This window comes from Typopeltis vanoorti, chromosome 10, assembly GCF_054136105.1.
Source record: "Typopeltis vanoorti isolate ZY-2024b chromosome 10, IOZ_Tvanoo_1.0, whole genome shotgun sequence".
NCBI classification, from domain to species: Eukaryota; Metazoa; Arthropoda; class Arachnida; order Uropygi; family Thelyphonidae; genus Typopeltis; species Typopeltis vanoorti.
The window spans coordinates 102,871,632-102,886,165 of NC_143558.1; the positions used below are offsets into that span (position 1 = coordinate 102,871,632).

At 34.4% G+C, this 14,534-nt stretch overlaps 2 protein-coding genes across 4 annotated transcripts in view; one reads left to right on the top strand and one right to left on the bottom strand.

Annotated features, from left to right (window-relative positions):
• The window catches only part of LOC150102643 (D-aminoacyl-tRNA deacylase 2-like), a 91,962-nt gene extending 81,847 nt beyond the window's left edge, over positions 1-10,115 (bottom strand). Inside the window, exon 1 of one of the 3 annotated variants that reach the window (XM_090399086.1) lies at positions 9,981-10,115. The gene's annotated coding sequence lies outside the window, so the exon portion shown is untranslated. Of the gene's footprint in view, positions 1-9,396; positions 9,506-9,595; positions 9,624-9,980 lie in introns of those variants that run through there. The other 2 variants (XM_090399087.1, XM_090399085.1) reach the window with 2 other exon arrangements.
• A 755-nt stretch (positions 10,116-10,870) lies between these two features.
• LOC150102644 (phosphatidylinositol 3,4,5-trisphosphate 3-phosphatase and dual-specificity protein phosphatase PTEN-like) lies at positions 10,871-14,033 on the top strand. The gene has a single exon (XM_090399083.1). It carries the CDS (start codon positions 10,892-10,894, stop codon positions 12,203-12,205), a length of 1,314 nt encoding a protein of 437 aa, XP_090255209.1. The 5' UTR covers positions 10,871-10,891; the 3' UTR covers positions 12,206-14,033.
• The last annotated feature ends 501 nt before the right edge of the window (positions 14,034-14,534 follow it).

Below are 14,534 nucleotides of genomic sequence, written 5' to 3' on the forward strand. Positions count from 1 at the left end.
AAGAGATTGGCCATGAGATCCAAAGAAAATCCTAAGGAATTTTTTTGCTGTGGCCAGTAGAAGGAGAAATGACTGTGGAAGAATGGATAAAAATGGGAAGAGAGTGACTGATGCAAAGGGAATAGTGGAGTTGTTCAATGAACACTTTATTGGGTATTTCATCCTGGAGAAGTAGGTTTTAATACTAGAGGGATAGAGCAGGTTCCAGATTTAGAAGTGCAAGAAGAGAGTGTGTGTGTGTGTGTGTGTGTGTGTGTTTTAAATACTGAACCACACATACAAATACTCTTTACTGACATCCAGTACTCTAGATGTTAATAAAGCAATGGGAATAGATGGGATTTCGCCACAGATTTTGAGAGAATGTGCTAAAGAACTGACAGCGCCATTGACCAGGCTTTTCAATGAAAGTATGGCCAAGGGAAAGATACCCAAGGGTTGGAAAGAGAGTAAGATAGTGACATTGCATAAGGGTGGTAGCAGACTGGAATTGCCAAACTATAGACCAGGTTGTAATTCATCAGTAGTTGTTAAGATCTTGGAGAAATTAGTGAGGAATCACTTGCAAGATTGGGCAGATGAAGATAATGTTATCTGTAAGACTCAACATGGATTTGTTAAGCGGTGCTCTTGTTTTAGTAATACGATTGCCTTTCATAATAAAGTGAAAAGAGTAGATGAGGAGGGGAAAGGCATACTCTGCCCTTTTTTTTGGATTTTACAAAGGCACCTGACATGGTACCACATGATAAATTGATATTTAAGTTACATAAGGATCCCAGATACATTGGAAAAAAATACAGGACACTTATAACTGAGGGTGAAAGTTTAGTATGCATATCCATCACATATGCCAGTCTTACAGAATGATTCTAACTTTCCAAGTGTGTGTGTGTGTGGTTTACTATGCACACACTTTACTAAGTATAAGTAAACAAATAGTAAATCCAATTGTTAGGCTGCATATTTTCATTAAGCCACTTTAAGTTGCCTTCAAATGGTTTTTTACTTACTATTATAGATACAAAATAGATTGCTAATACAGTAATGCTCTTCTCACCTGACAATATTCTTATTAATCAATCAGTCTTGCTCACTCTTGCAATACTTTTCTGAAGAAGGAATTTCGTTAAACCTCCGTAAAATACAGGACGATCCCGTATTTTACAGGACATCTGGGTTCCCTAAAGTTACAACACATGGGTTTAGATGTCAGGTTAGTGAACTGGATTCAGGATTGGCTATCGGATGGGCATCAGAGAGTTGTGTATGGTGGAGCAGTATCAAGGAGGCAGAAGGTTACAAGTGTAGTCCCACGGGACTTAGTACTGGGATCTGTATTGTTTAACATTTATATCAATGACATTGTGAAGATGATGTGAAGCTGGGCAGGGTTATTAGTAATAATGCAGATGTGGTAACCCTTCAAGAGGATTTGAATAAACTAGACAGGTGGACAAATGAATAGGGACTTTGGTTTAATTCAGCTAAATGTAAAGTCTTGAAGTTTGGGATATATTGATGGAAGTTTGCATATTCTGCTGGAGGAAGTAGGGGAGGGAAGGGATCTAGGGGTGATGATTGATAGAAACCTGAAATTCAGGGAACATATTGCAAAAGTGGTGAAGATAACCCAGAGGATTGCTGCAATACTGAGAAGGATGCTGATCCCACAGAGATAAAAGAGTTGTCAACCCATTGTATCAAGTCCTGTTCAGACCATACCTGGACTATTGTGTTTAAATTTGGTCTCCCCCAGGATTTGAAGGGGATAAATTAACTGTGGAATTAGTGCAGAGTTGGATAACAAAGATGATGTTATCCAACAATGTTGTGAGGATAGTCTGAGGGGAATGTGGACTAGAGAGTTTGGTAGATAGAAGGAGAAGTGATGTGATTGAGACGTTTAAACTGTTGAGAGGTAGTTATAGGGTTGACACTGGGGAATTCTTTTGTTTGGTTGAACAGGGAGGAGTGAGGGGAAGAGGCCATCCCTGAAAGTTACGAAAGGAAGTTGTGAGAAAGAGGTTAAGAAGTGGTTTCTTTGCATTGTGGGTGAATGAACCATGGAATGTATTGCCCGATAGAGTGGTGACAGCATGAATGGCCAATGAGTGGTATGATAAATTTTGTGTTTTCTAGGGTGGGCATCCCATGATGAGCTTTGTGACTCTGTGGAGGCCTAAATTATGATCATAATAATAATTTGAAAGAGGACTTGAACATACTGAATGAATGGGAGCAGGGATACCAGTTCAATGTTGCAAAATGTATGGCTTTCAAATTTTGAAAACAAAGATTGGGATGTAAGAGTATACACTTGGTGGAGAAATGCTGAGGAAAGTGGAGGGAATAAGAGATCTGGGATGATGTTGGACAGGGATCTAAACTTTAGAGAATACATTGTTAAAATTGTGAGGATGATGCAAAAAATTCTGGTAATGATGCAGAAGACACTGACTTGTATAAGAAAGGAGATTCTGGTTCCACTGTATAAGGCCTTGATTAGACCACATATAGATTATTGTGCACAGATTTGGTCAAAAGGATTTTCAAAAGCACTGATTTTCAAAAGGATGAAGAGATATTGAAAAGGGTTCATAGGTAACTGACTAAGGCGATTTCTGGTGTCTGGAATGTTAAATATGAAGAAGATGATGCAATTTACAGATTAAGTGAATAGGAGGAGAGGTGTATAATAGAGATATACATGTTAATAAGGAGTATTTATAAGATTAATGGTGAAAAGGTTTTTCATATAATGGTGGGAGACTGGGGAAGTGCAAGAAGTTATCCCTGGAAGCTATATAAGGAGGATGTGAGTAAAGGAGTGAGAAGCAGGTTTTTTCATAGAATGGTGAATGATTGGAATGCATTGCATGAGAGTGTGATGTCTACAGAGAATTTGAATGTATTTAAGGCACAGTATGATGAGCTATGTGTGTGTGTGTGTGTGTGTATATGACAGAGGGACCTCCCATGATGAGTCTTTGACTCCATGGAAGTCTAAGGAAAATAACAATAATAAAAAATCTTAACTTAAAAGATTCAGACATCATGGTCAGCTTTTATATTACATCATTATTTACCTGTGTACCACCAAAAGAGAGAGAGAGACCTCTGACCTTATTAAGTCACTTTGTCTTCTGCCCTGACATATTTAATTATTTAAATTCATCATACACTCAGATTATTTTTTGCAGAAGGGAAAAATACACAAACAGCTAGATGGCACTGCAATGGATTTCATCTCTAGCCAATTTCTATATGGAATTTCTAGAAAAATCAAGTGCCCAGCATAGTTACATACACAAACCAACAGTTTGACAGGTTTACTATTTGGTACCATGGCTTAGACATTTTAGATACATTTTTAGCACATTTAAACATCCAACATCAAAAAATACTTTTCATTATATAAAAAGAAACAAACACTACCTTCCCTTTCTAGATGACTACCAAATGGTTCATTATCCTTTTCTATTTTTAGGAACCCCACACATTCACGTTGGAAGGTAGTTACATGGTAGTCATGTCATCACCCCTTCTTAACAGTATGGCATACTTAAAACATTTACATACAGAACCAGGGCTATCTGTTCAAATTACACAGCTACTGACACTGAACTCGAGTAGCTCTGCAAAACCTTTTTTAGTTAATGTCTACAGTTCCTGTAAAATTCTAGATACCTCTTATCCTTCCTGCAACCCACACAGCATCACAGAAAAAACAATTCCCAATATCCAGAGAAAAGATAACTAGTTCTTTACAAATATAATTTCCATGTTACTTTCAAATCACACATCCAGCTAGCAACCTTCATTCATTCTGCTTAGGATAAATTTCATCCTCTTGTACATTCTGCGGCATATGACATTCACTGTGTTTGTAACTTAGCTTACTTTGGACAGTTTGGTAGATCTGTTAGCTCTGCCTCGAAGAACATACCAATTGTTTCAAAAAACTGGAATAATGTGGGTAGGCATACTAAGAATAAACTACAAGAATGGAAAACTCAGATAGAAAATCTTGATTCTTATTTGTAAAGATTTAGCCTGTGTTTCATAGTCATTTTCAGGAACAGTTAAACAATAACAAAAAATTCTAAATTAAAAATTCGATCATAAAAAGCACACCTTAGTAGCTAACATAAGATAAAAAAAAAGTCAATATTTTCCTAACTAAAAAAAAAAAAAATGCAATTCTGTATAATTAAAAGTTAGGAAAGATTAGCAGATTTAAAGAGTACTATTTCCCATAAAGAAGAATAACATAGACCATTGGATCTATTTAGTTAGGACAGCGTAGCAACATTTCAGTTCCTATAAAAAGTTTCTTTATAAAGATGATCTATTAAAAAAGAAAAGATTTCTAACAAAATTAACTTTTATGAATGATTCTTCTTGTCTTATTCCAGTGAACTCTATGCTTGGTGAATATGGTACATTCAGCAAGACCAGGCAATTCAAGCTCATAATATTTGATGTAAAACTTATGTTCTACATGACGAATAAAAGCAGATCTTACAGTTTGCCCATAATAAGATAAACCACAAGAACAAGGGATCTGGTAAACATTTGGAAAACTAAGAGGCTTGTCCTTTGGAGATGCAAGAGGGGAGCTTTTTTTCTGAAAGGATGAAAGGCAACCAAAAATGTTCACAATACATTCAGAAATTCCTTGCACATAAGGGAGAGGAATATGAGTGATTTCTTCTTGAGCAGAAGAGGGAGATTCTATAACTGCTAAATGCTTTATTTCAATGATTTCACTAAAATCATTCAATAAGAAAGTTGACTTAATATGATGTAATTCTTTCTGCAAGAGTTCATCTGAGGAACATAGAGAATGAGCATGATGTATTAAGGTTCTTCTTCTTTTTTTCTTTTTTCTTTGACTAGAATGATGGTATGACTCTGCATGGATATAGCAGCCTATATGTCTTCTTTCAAAGAATTGAAAATTGTAGGATGCATCTGGTTGATGAAGAAAATCCAAAAAGGCTATTTTGGATATTCTTCTTTTTTTCTAAAGTGAAATGAATCATGGAATGAAATGCATTTATTTTGGATAGAAATTGCTGTAACTCAGAAGAAGAAGAAGAAGAAGAATAGCTGTTTGAAATGCATAAAGAACATAGAGAACTATCATAATGGCTATACTATAAAACAATATTATAAAGAATCTGCCCACATACACATAACACTGATATACTATAGACTACAAAACCTACAGGTGGGTAAGGGGTGGGGATTTGATATTATTATTATTATTATTATTCAGGTCTCCATGGAGTAAAGACTCATCATGGGAGACCCCATCTTAGAAAACACAAAATCTATCATACCACTCCTTGAACTCATTTACTATTCTTGCTCTCACCACTCTATCAGGCAATGCATTCCATGGGTCAACCACCCACCATGCAAAGAAACCACTCCTCACCCTCTTGCTCACAGCTTCCTTTTGCAATTTCCAGGGATGGCCCTTTGTCATCGCTCCTTCCCACTGTTCCACCAAGTGAAAGAACTCCCCAGTGTCAACCCAGTGACTACCTATCAACAGTTTAAAAGTCACAATCATATCACCTCTCCTTCTATCTATCAAACTCTGCAGTCCACATTCCCTCAGCTAATCCTCATTGTTCAGTCCTGAAACCATTTTGTTATCTGCCACAGTTAATTTATCCTCTTCAAATCCTGGGGCCCAAATTTGAGAACAATAGTCTAAGTGTGGTCTGATCAGGGTGTTATACAATGGAACGATAACTCTTTTATCTCTGCAGGTCAGCGTCCTTCTCAGTACTGCAGCAATCCTCTGGGTTACCTTCACCACCTTTGCAATATGTTCTCTGAATTTCAGTTTTCAATCAATCATCACCCCCCCCCCGATCTCTAGTCTCCACTACTTCCTTCATTACAGCTCCTCCAATCGGGTATACAGTCTCCCATCGATGTAGCCCAAACTTTAAGACTTTACATTTTGCTAAATTAAACCGACACCCCCAATCATTCGCCCATCTGTCTAGTTTATTCAAATCCTCTTGCAGGGCTGCCACATCTGCACTATTACTGATAATCCTTCCCAGCTTCACATCATCTGCAAACAACTGAATATCCCCCTGCAATCCATTGACAATATCATCGATATAAAGGTTAAGCATTACAAGTCCCAGTACTAAGTCCTGTGGGACCCCACTTGTAACCTTCTGCCTCTTTGATACTGGCCCAACATACACAACTCTGATACCTATCAAACAGCCAATCCTTAATCCAGTTGACTAATCCGACCATTAAATATCAGCCCATCATGTGGCACCTTGTCAAATGCCTTTGCAAAATCAAAATAAATGGCAGAATATGCCTTTCCCTCCTCAACTGCTCTTGTCACTTTATTATAAAAGGCAATCATATTACTAAAGCAAGAGCACTCCTTAACAAATCCATGTTGATTCTCACAGATAACATTACCCTCATCTGCCCAATGCTGTATATGGTCCCTCACTAATTTCTACAAGATCTTAACTACTACTGATGAAACACAAACTGGCCTATTGATTCATTATATTACATGCTTTCTAATCTATGACTATAATATTTCTTACACACACCTTTTAATATCTATTGACTACCTAATACTCACAAAAGTTCTGTAATTAAACACTGATCAGAAATAATGTAGCAAGATTTTTTTTTACATCAAAGTGGTGAGGAAGTTTTAAGAGATATTGGATTATAAAGGTTTAAGAAAATAACACACACATATATTTTTAATCTGCCTGCATTGTTAACAGGTAAAATGCACAGCAATTTACAATATTATAATCTTTGATGGACAGCATGGATTTGCTAAAGGGAGGTCGTGTTTTAGTAATCTACTTACTTATTACAATAAAGTGACTGCTTCCTTGGACAGAGGAGAAGGATACACAGTAATATACTTGGATTTCGCAAAAGCTTTTGATAGAGTGCCTCATGATAAGCTGACAGTCAAACTAGAGCAGATGGGGTTGGATATTAGATTAGTGCATTGGATTGGAGACTGGCTATCTGATAGGTATCAACAAGTTGTGTATGGGGGTGCAATATCCAGGAAAAGGAAAGTCACTAGTGGAGTGCCTCAGGGATCTGTTTTAGGGCCATTACTATTTAACTTGTATATTAATGATATTGGCGAAGATTTGGATGGAGATATTCAGTTGTTTGCAGATGATGCAAAGTTGGGAAGAACCATAAAGAGTAGTGAAGATGTTGTGGCCTTGCAAGAAGACTTGAATAAATTGAGTGATTGGGCAAGCAAATGGGGGTGTGAGTTCAATGTTGCAAAATGTAAGGTTTTAAAATTTGGAAAACAAAGATGGGATGCAGAATTTATGCTTGGTAAGAATATATTGTTGGAAGTAGAGGAAATAAGAGATCTGGGAGTGATAGTGGATAAGGATCTAAAATTTAGGGGTCACATCGCCAAAATTGTGAAGACAACACAAAGACTTCTGGGAATGATGAGGAGGACACTGACGTGTAGAAGTAGGGAGATTCTTGTTCCATTGTATAAGGCTTTGATTAGGCCACACATGGACTATTGTGCCCAGATTTGGTCACCTGGTTTTCAGAAGGATGAGGAGATGTTGGAAAGGGTCCAAAGGCGACTGACTAAGGTAGTTTCTGACCTCTGGAATGTCGAGTATGAGGAAAGATTGAAAAGATGTAATTTGCAGAGACTAGTGGAGAGAAGGAAGAGGGGAGATATGATAGAGACCTACAAGTTTGTAAGTGGTTGCTATAGGATCAATGGTGGAGAAGTTCTACAGCGAATAGTGGGAGATCAGGGGAGAACCAGAGGTCATCCCTGGAAACTGTATAAAGAGGGTGTGAGTAGGGGAGTGAGAGGCAGGTTTTTTTCGTGCAGAGTTGTGAATGATTGGAATGCCTTGCCTGAGAGTGTGGTGTCTGCAAGGAGTTTGAATGTGTTTAAGACCCGGTATGATGAGATGTGTGTGAGATAAAAGGACCTCCTAGATGAGTCTTTGACTCCATGAGGTCTTGTTTAATAATAATAATAATAATAATAATAAAGAATCGAGAATGAAATATGAAGTAATACAATTATTATACAGTGAATTTGCAGGTCAAGGGAAATATGGAATCCCTGAAACATGAATAACAAATACACAGCTGTAACTTTTAAGGAAAAATAGAAAAACCTCTTCCTTTAAACTATTATGCTAGCTGAAGGGGTCATGTAATTTGGTAGTGGTTTAGAAACTTCATAGCTACAGTTATTTGAAAACATTATAAGAAAGAAATCATTCCTCTCCTTTATTGAAAGAAAAACTAGTAATTGAGTGTTAGAATTTGACATTTAGGAATTAAGTGCTAAAGTGGTTTTAAGGTCCAGTATTTTATTCATTTTCCTCATTCAGTCATTAATTTGACCTTAGAAAATATTAAATGAACAAAACCAACACCTTTAAGTAACACCTGAAGTAGCATTATATATAAATAAGTAAACATAACTGAGGATGAAACAAAGTTGAATGAACTCTAAAGCATTTTTAAGGGAGGAATTCTTCATTTTAATTTGTAGTCACTAAACAATGGCCATAACAGGGGGAAATTGCCTTTAAGGATACTTATTAATTAATTATTAGTATTCTGAATAGCATAATATATGCTAAACATATGATGGGGAAATGAGGGAGTAGAAGTTCACTATAACAAAATAATTGCGCATATATCAGCTCCCTCTCTCTCACTTGCTTAAAAATAGAAATAATCCATTTAATAATCTTCCTTCTAATAATCTTCCAAGTGAACTGGTTTGGTCGATTGGTAGAGCCTCTGCTACTAATGAGTCACGCAAAAAGTTAAGCAAGTTTAAGCATGGTTAGTAGTTGGAAGGGGTTCAAAATCGCTCGATGCTGTTGGCACACTCTCCTTCGATGAGTCTTTGGACTCCCTGGAGGTGTCACATAATGATAATAAAAAAGATTATTAGGAAGAAGATGAATTTTGTTGCCTAGTGTGAGTCCAATGCCTCAGTCACTGGAGTCCTTAAGTAGCCTGAAGAAGTTCCATGCTTGGTTTCCAGAGCCTCCTAAAGGCAATCATAAACATCCACACAGCAGTATTTTAACCCAAAGCCTGAGTACATTAACCAGTTTGCCAACCAGGCTGGCCATCTGATTAACCAGGAAAACCAGTATTAACTATTTGAATAAATAAATGGATTATTTTTATTTTTCAACAAGTGAGAGAGATGCAATTATTTTGTTATAGTGAACCTCTACTCCCTCTCCCCATCATATATTTAGCATATATTATGCTATTGAGAATACTAATAATGCATTAATATCCTTAATGGCTATTGTTTAATGACTAAAAAAAAACACTTACTCTTCCATAGTATTAGTGGTTTATAACCATTTGTGGGTGAGTCACACACACACACATATATATATATATATAAGCTCCCAGGAGAATCATTACTCATTCCCGATATAGTGATAGTATGTGTGTGTGATGCAGATTGAGAACCCCATAACCATTTACGTTATTAATTTTATACAAAATCCTACTAGGATTCAATAATCACCAAAGAGAGATTTCTCATCGTTCACTTTTTTTTTCTTATGGCTAGGTACAAATGGTAGCATACATCAATTTTACGATTCATCCCTCTCTTGATTTCATTTATTGCATTTTAATAAACAGAATAGAGAAGCGTAAGAAACCGAGATGCAAGTAAATTGAAGAAAAAAATGCCTAGAAAAAAAGAAAATTTAATCAGATTTAACTATATAAGATCATTTCAATAAATGTTAAACTCAACTTTCATAGAGAATGCTTCTTAATTTTAGATTTGCGGAAAATATCAGAAAAACAATTCGCAATGCTGTTATATAAAGTATGAAATTCTAGTATTTTATTATTGATAATAAAAATAGTAAGCTCTAACACAACCAGAACCGTATACCTACAGTTCTCAAATAATTATTTCTTTATATTGTAAGACGAAACAAGAGCGACATCTGTCAAAATAATCGCATGTGCTCCGAGTATTTAAACATACATATACAGGAAAGACGCCATGTTTATTATGGATAAAAACTAACTAGAAATCATTTTCATACGCATACTTGGGACTTAAGTAGTGCTCATATAATTATTTCTAATAGTTTTGCAGGCAATGACAATAATGGTTGAACACTGCCGGTACTATCATGCTATGCTAGTGTATTTCCGAAATTTGCGTTTCGGTAAGCCTAAGCAATGATGTACACACGAGATTTATAGTTGTGTAAAATGTGTGAAAGAGAAGATAAAATGAATCAATTTGTGTCAGCAAAAGGAAAGAGTAAGAAACTAGGAAAATTTACATTTAGCAGATGCAGTATTCTGGAAATAGATAAAGGTTATTACAGATTTGTGAAATGATAAGTAGTGCGTAAGTAGTCAAATTACAGAGTATTATCGCATCGAGCAATTAACTCTGAAGGAATATGTCAAAAGCATTTTAAATAGAACTAGTTACTAATCGTGATGATATTAATAATCATGATGACTCGTATGAAGATCTGACCACCTGTGTTATATATTTTTCATTAGTCTTTAATGCTATTGTAGTGCAGATTGTAACACGTTTTAGAGTAAGTACTTCCAAAAATAAAATTTTAGCATTAAACAATCGCATCTTCAAGAAGCATTTGTGTGGTGTCATGTACGAATATATATATAACCGAATTTGAAACAAAGCTGACTAAGGTGTCCATAATAGTATTCAATATAGCCAGCCAATGGAATCCATTCTGTCTGCAATATTTTTAACAAATATACATTATCTGGACGGTTTTTTCAAAAAAAATCACAATACTTGACATCAGAGTAGACAATGATGTCCTCGAAAATTAGGGGACTTGTCAGTAAAAAAAAGAGGCGATACCAGGAAGATGGTTATGACTTGGATTTGACTTACATTTTTAATAATATTATAGCCATGGGCTTTCCGGCTGAAAAGTTGGAAGGTATCTATAGGAATCATATCGATGATGTAGTTCAATTTTTAGATGCAAAGCATAAAGATCATTACAAAATTTACAATTTGTGTTCTGAAAGGAATTATGATCCAAGCAAGTTTCATCAGCGTGTTGCTCAATACCCATTTGAAGATCACAACCCACCGAGATTAGAATTAATGAAACCATTTTGCGAAGATGTAGATAGATGGCTTTCGGAAGATAAGAATAACGTTGCTGCAATTCATTGTAAAGCTGGGAAAGGACGGACAGGAGTGATGATATGTGCATATATGTTGCATAAGCAGATATGTGAAACAGCAGAAGAAGCATTGAAATATTATGGAGAAGCTCGGACACATGATCAGAAGGGAGTTACAATACCAAGTCAAAGGAGATACGTTGATTATTATGGTGAATTAATAAAGAAAAATTTAGAGTACAAACCAGTGACACTTATTCTTACATCACTTCTTTTAGAACCAGTACCAACATTTAATGGAAGTACATGTAGCCCATACTTTGTTGTCTATCAGCTCAAAGCTAAGCTCTATTCTTCTTCTATGATAGAAGTGAAAAAAGGCTCAAAGTTCCTATATTTCAAAATTCCACATATACTACCAGTTTGTGGAGATATTAGAATAGAATTTTATAATAAACCAAAAATGAAAGCAAAGGAAAAAATGTTTCAGTTTTGGTTTAATACATATTTTGTATGTTCAGAAGAAAAAACTATAGAAGATGTGAGGACAAATGGTTGTACAGAAGACTCTTCATCAGTCAATAGTGTATACATGTGTAATGAAAGCCATATGAGCAAAAATGGAAAGGATGAAAATATGGCATTTCTGAGGCTATGTTCACCGTTTTGTGGAGATAAAAGCAAAGGAATGCTGTCAGGCGATGGAGTAGTAAGGGTTCCAGCATTAGTTCTGTCCAAAAATGAACTAGATAAGGCTAACAAAGATAAAACACACAAACTGTTTAGTGAAGATTTCAAAGTGAAATTGTACTTTATGGAAGTGAATGATACTCCAGATTATAGTCATAAAGGTCTCATATGTAGTAACAGTATGAATGATACAGCAAGCAGTCATGATGATGCAAGCAGTGAAAATGAAGTAGACAACAGTGAGACAGAGACTGAAGATGAGGAAGAATGGGATGGCTCTGAAGGTACATATGTTTAATGTAGACAGTGACTAAATCTTCAATCTATTTATCAAGATTGTATATTTGAGATATTAATTTTGAAAAATAGCATTTTTTAATGAACATTCAATTTGCTTTATCATTGTATAAATGTTACATTGTTATTTCATATATATATATACACACACACACACACACACACCTTCCAGTTGTGGAGATAGGATAAATATTGTAGTATTTAGCTGCAGCATTTTTTGTTAAATTGCTACCATTGTAAAATAATACATTAGCTGTGCAATGTTTATCATTAATAAGCAAATTTCTACCAAAAATAATTAACATAGTGTAAATGTAAATTGACAAGGATTAATTGAAGCATGCAACAAATGTCTAGTTATATATATATATATATATATATATATATATGCAGAAAACACTTATTTTCTGCAGATTAGTTTTTTTTTTTCTGTGTTTGTGAAACTGCCATGGGATTATACTGAAATTTAGACACTATTGAAAAAGGATGTTGGATGTAATGTTCTTACCATGTCATTGTGCCAATCCTGCCAGATCTGTATAATTTTAAACCGTGAGAATAGAAGTATTGTGAATATTTTGTAGATCTCTGTAGAAAATCTTCATTGGTGTGTGGTCACATTAAAACAAGTTAATTTACAAATGAAAATTATAATGTGTGATAATATACTCAATACATGTTCTGGTTTGTTTAGATAATAAATTATTTAAATTGTAAATTATTATTTTAAGAGATGTTTATTCCAGATTTGTTATTACAGTTGAACAGAAACATATCAAGTGAGCAGTTTTATAGTTATTATTATATGTTAATGTTTTGTGTATGTAGGATACAGTTATTTTAAATAAATTGTCCATATCAGAAAGAAAGTACAAAATTTATGTAATCAAAACAGTCTTTATAGAAGGTTGTACTGTATTTAGCAGTATCAACCAAAAGCTTAAGTGAAAGTCTTTAGTACCTGTGATTTTTGATTGTTTTTAATAGTCTCCATGTTTCAACTTTTCATCACTGTAAATATAATATATCATTACATAATACATAATTTTATTATGAAATTATAATGTAATATACATTATTATAAGTATAATATGTATATTCATATGCACATTCATTAATCATTTAAAGGTGGCCAGTTTGTAAATTTGCATGTAAATTTGTCTTATCCTAAACATTCTGATGTATAATTACATAGCAGTCTTCAGTATAATTTTGTGAAATGTGTTAAAATTTCACACATTTGAGTGTGTCTGTTTGAATATCCATACTTGTTTGATCTGATTATTTGTAATAAAATGTAAAAGAATGTATAAGAAAATTGTATGGTACTATAACCCATTTAATCACTCATCTGAGAACACTAATTAGAAATCACAGAACAGGTAAACTTAGTGCATTTAAGTTGGGATAATGATCTATGATGCATAATATTTCATATGCTTTGGGTTATTTTCACCAACATAACCACCGAGCTTTGCTGCTCAGAATAAAGATATATTTTTATGTAACTGTCTAGCTTGATGAAAGACATTGCATAGAAAAGTATGTAAATTTAACTGTTGCATTTCATACCTTGATGTCAACAAGAGTATATGTGAATGCTCGTATTTATAAAAAATAAAATAAAAATGTGGGGATAATATTTACATAAACATTTTTAAGGAATTTGATTATTCATCCAAATGAGCTTGACTTGCATGTGTAAAGTAATGAACCATTAAGTATTGTTAATCATGCTGTGATTATCTTTTGTGTGTAGTACTATTTAACTTATAATGCATAATTATTTATGCTGATTCTTTTAGTTGAAATGTAAATAAAGCAAGAAAAAAAAAGTAGGAAAGGAAAATTAGATTTCTTCTCTCTTTCTTAATTATACGAGAGCAACTTTACAAAATTAATTTCATTTCATAGTAATTGAATTGAATGTCCAAATGGATAATACTGCTGCTCTTCAACCAATCATGGAAACTTAAAACCCACTTATGCATGAATATTTTTGAATGGCTAGATAGTAGATGAATTTTATCACCTTGTAGAGGACTACCATACTGCATATTGGAGACAAACAGGATTTCTTGATTATATAACCCTTAGTTCACACATTGTACTACTTAAATATGTTATAGGTTTATAGCCTTTATGGGTGGAATTCTCATTAAAAAAAAAATTGAGTTAAAAAAAAATTATGCATTTAAGGAGTGATATGATAGACTTTGCATTTCTTGGGGGGGGGGGACCTCCCCTCGGGAGGCCTGAATAATAATAATAATAATAATACCTTGAGTAAAAACATGGTTTTGGTGTAAAGCAGATAATTGATGAGAAAT

Bases quoted from the DNA above. Each gene is read 5' to 3' on its own strand.
- LOC150102644 (XM_090399083.1), top strand. From the start codon at position 10,892: ATGATGTCCTCGAAAATTAGGGGACTTGTCAGTAAAAAAAAGAGGCGA.